A 2,583-nucleotide genomic window follows, 5' to 3' on the forward strand; every position below is an offset into this window, starting at 1 on the left:
TTTTTCCATTACCGACTGTTTTCTGGAGTCATGAAGTTTGCCGCCAGGTGCTGTAGAAGTTTGTATTTTTTCCATTACCGACTGTTTTCTGGAGTCATGAAGTTTGCCGCCAGGTGCTGTAGAAGTTTGTATTTTTTCCATTAACGACTGTTTCCTGGAGTCATGAAGTTTGCCACCAGTTGCTGTAGAAGTTTGTATTTTTTTCATTACCGACTGTTTTCTGGAGTCATGAAGTTTGCCACCACGTGCTTGTAGAAGTTTGTATTTTTTCCATTACCGACTGTTTTTTGGAGTCATGAAATTTGCCACCAGGTGCTATAGAAGTTTGTATTTTTTCCATTACCGACTGTTTCCTGGAAGTCATGAAATTTGCCACCAGTTGCTGTGGAAGTTTGTATTTTTTTCCATTACCGACTGTTTCCTGGAGTCATGAAGTTTGCCACCAGTGCTGTAGAAGTTTGTATTTTTTTCCATTACCGACTGTTTTCTAGAGTCATGAAGTTTGCCACCAGGTGCTGTAGAAGTTTGTATTTTTTTCCATTACCGACTGTTTTCTAGAGTCATGAAGTTTGCCACCAGTGCTGTAGAAGTTTGTATTTTTTTCCATTACCGACTGTTTTCTAGAGCCATGAAGTTTTGCCACCACGTGCTTGTAGAAGTTTGTATTTTTTTCCATTACTGACTGTTTCCTGGAGTCATGAAGTTTGCCGCCAGGTGCTGTAGAAGTTTGTATTTTTTTCCATTACCGATTGTTTTCTAGAGTCATGAAGTTTGCCGCCAGGTGCTGTAGAAGTTTGAATTTTTTCCATTACCGATTGTTTTCTAGAGTCATGAAGTTTGCCGCCAGGTGCTGTAGAAGTTTGTATTTTTTCCATTACCGACTGTTTTCTAGAGTCATGAAGTTTGCCGCCAGGTGCTGTAGAACTTTGAATTTTTTCTATTACCGACTGTTTCCTGGAGTCATAAAGAGACACTTATTTTCTCTGATCTGGTGAATTTTACTTTAATAAAATATAAGTAGAACATAAATAACGTGTATTTTACATCGTTTTTCTCCAATAAGGAACATATATCACACACTTCTAGGGCTGGATCAAGAAACAAAACATCAGAGTTTCTAACACTGTCAAACTTCATTCTCCAAGTTGTTTCACGTTTCGCTTTGCACCAAAACACCTAGAGGGCATTCCGAGCTCTTTAACAGACGACAAGGGTAGGTTACCTGGTTATCAATAAAACATTGTGTTGAAATGATGAGGTCGCATCTTTTAGGAAATGTTAGAACTAGGTTCCAGTACAAACATGTAGACTACGAGTCTCAGTAAAGAGTCTAAAAATAAGTAAACTCCAGAAAAAATAAAGTAATAAATTTATGTAATACCTGTATTTGATTTCAGGCCTTGAATTGGAGTCAGGCACTTAGGTGGGTCATAGTTGTCACTAACATTCAGACCAGGTAGAGAGACGGAACTGGACAATGGTAGAGCACGGAAGCTCGACGTAGAACAGAGGATGACCGGAGATGACCTTTTGTTCTGCTGACGTCGACTGGACACAAAAGGTAACGTTTTGTCAGGAGATACACCATTTTCTATTACTCTGTCCGATGGATTATTATTCTCCTTTCTTTGACCTTCATGCAGACACAAATATGGTTTTATGAATAAAACTGGTTCAACTTGTTCAACCCACTGTGATAAGAACATTAAACCTACGATAACTACTCACGTCCAACTTGTTCAACCCACTGTGATAACAACATTAAACCTACGATAACTACTCACGTCCAACTTGTTCAACCCACTGTGATAACAACATTAAACCTACGATAACTACTCACGTCCAACTTGTTCAACCCACTGTAATAACAACATTGTTGGACGTGAGTAGTTATCGTAGGTTTTTGGACGTGAGTAGTTATCGTAGGTTTAATGTTGTTATCACAGTGGGTTGAACAACCTTGTTCAACCCACTGTGATAACAACATTAAACCTACGATAACTACTCACGTTCAACTTGTACAACCCAATGTGATAACAACATTAAACCTACGATAACTACTCACGTTCAACCTGTTCAACCCACTGTGATAACAACATTAAACCTACGATAACTACTCACGTTCAACTTGTTCAACCCACTGGGATAACAACATTAAACCTACGATAACTACTCACGTCCAACTTGTTCAACCCGCTGTAATGACAACATTAAACCTACGATAACTACTCACGTCCAACTTGTTCAACCCACTGTGATAATAACATTAAACCTACGATAACTACTCACGTTCAGAAAGACATCTATATATTTATATATTAGAGAATAGAACGACATCTGTATATTTATATATTAGACAACAGAACGACATCTATATATTTATATATGAGACAACAGAACGACATCTATATATTTGTATATCAGACAACAGAACGACATCTATATATTTGTATATTAGAGAATAGAACGACATCTATATGTTTCTATATTAGAGAATATAACGACATCTATATATTTGTATATCAGATAACAGAACGAGATCTATATATTTATATATTAGAGAATAGAACGACATCTATATAT

The 2,583-nt window shown here is 37.2% G+C and overlaps 1 protein-coding gene across 2 annotated transcripts; it reads right to left on the reverse strand.

Annotated features, from left to right (window-relative positions):
* Nucleotides 1–374: 374 nt before the first annotated feature.
* LOC111088854 lies at nucleotides 375–2,339 on the reverse strand. 2 transcript variants are annotated; one of them, XR_002613243.1, is made up of 3 exons: nucleotides 1,960–2,339; nucleotides 1,382–1,846; nucleotides 375–1,222 (listed from the first exon to the last, which is right to left on the reverse strand). XR_002613243.1 is itself a non-coding variant. In XM_022399980.1 (2 exons), the coding sequence occupies exons 1-2, from the start codon at nucleotides 1,704–1,706 to the stop codon at nucleotides 1,134–1,136; spliced, it is 414 nt and encodes a 137-aa protein (XP_022255688.1). In that variant the 5' UTR covers nucleotides 1,707–1,719; the 3' UTR covers nucleotides 375–1,133. The 2 variants fall into 2 exon arrangements, 1 of the variants encoding a protein (XP_022255688.1); XM_022399980.1 differs by lacking the exon at nucleotides 1,960–2,339 and having other exon boundaries at nucleotides 1,382–1,719.
* Between the last annotated feature and the right edge of the window lie 244 nt (nucleotides 2,340–2,583).

Source organism: Limulus polyphemus, unplaced genomic scaffold (genome assembly GCF_000517525.1).
Source record: "Limulus polyphemus unplaced genomic scaffold, Limulus_polyphemus-2.1.2 Scaffold4584, whole genome shotgun sequence".
Classification (NCBI taxonomy): domain Eukaryota; kingdom Metazoa; phylum Arthropoda; class Merostomata; order Xiphosura; family Limulidae; genus Limulus; species Limulus polyphemus.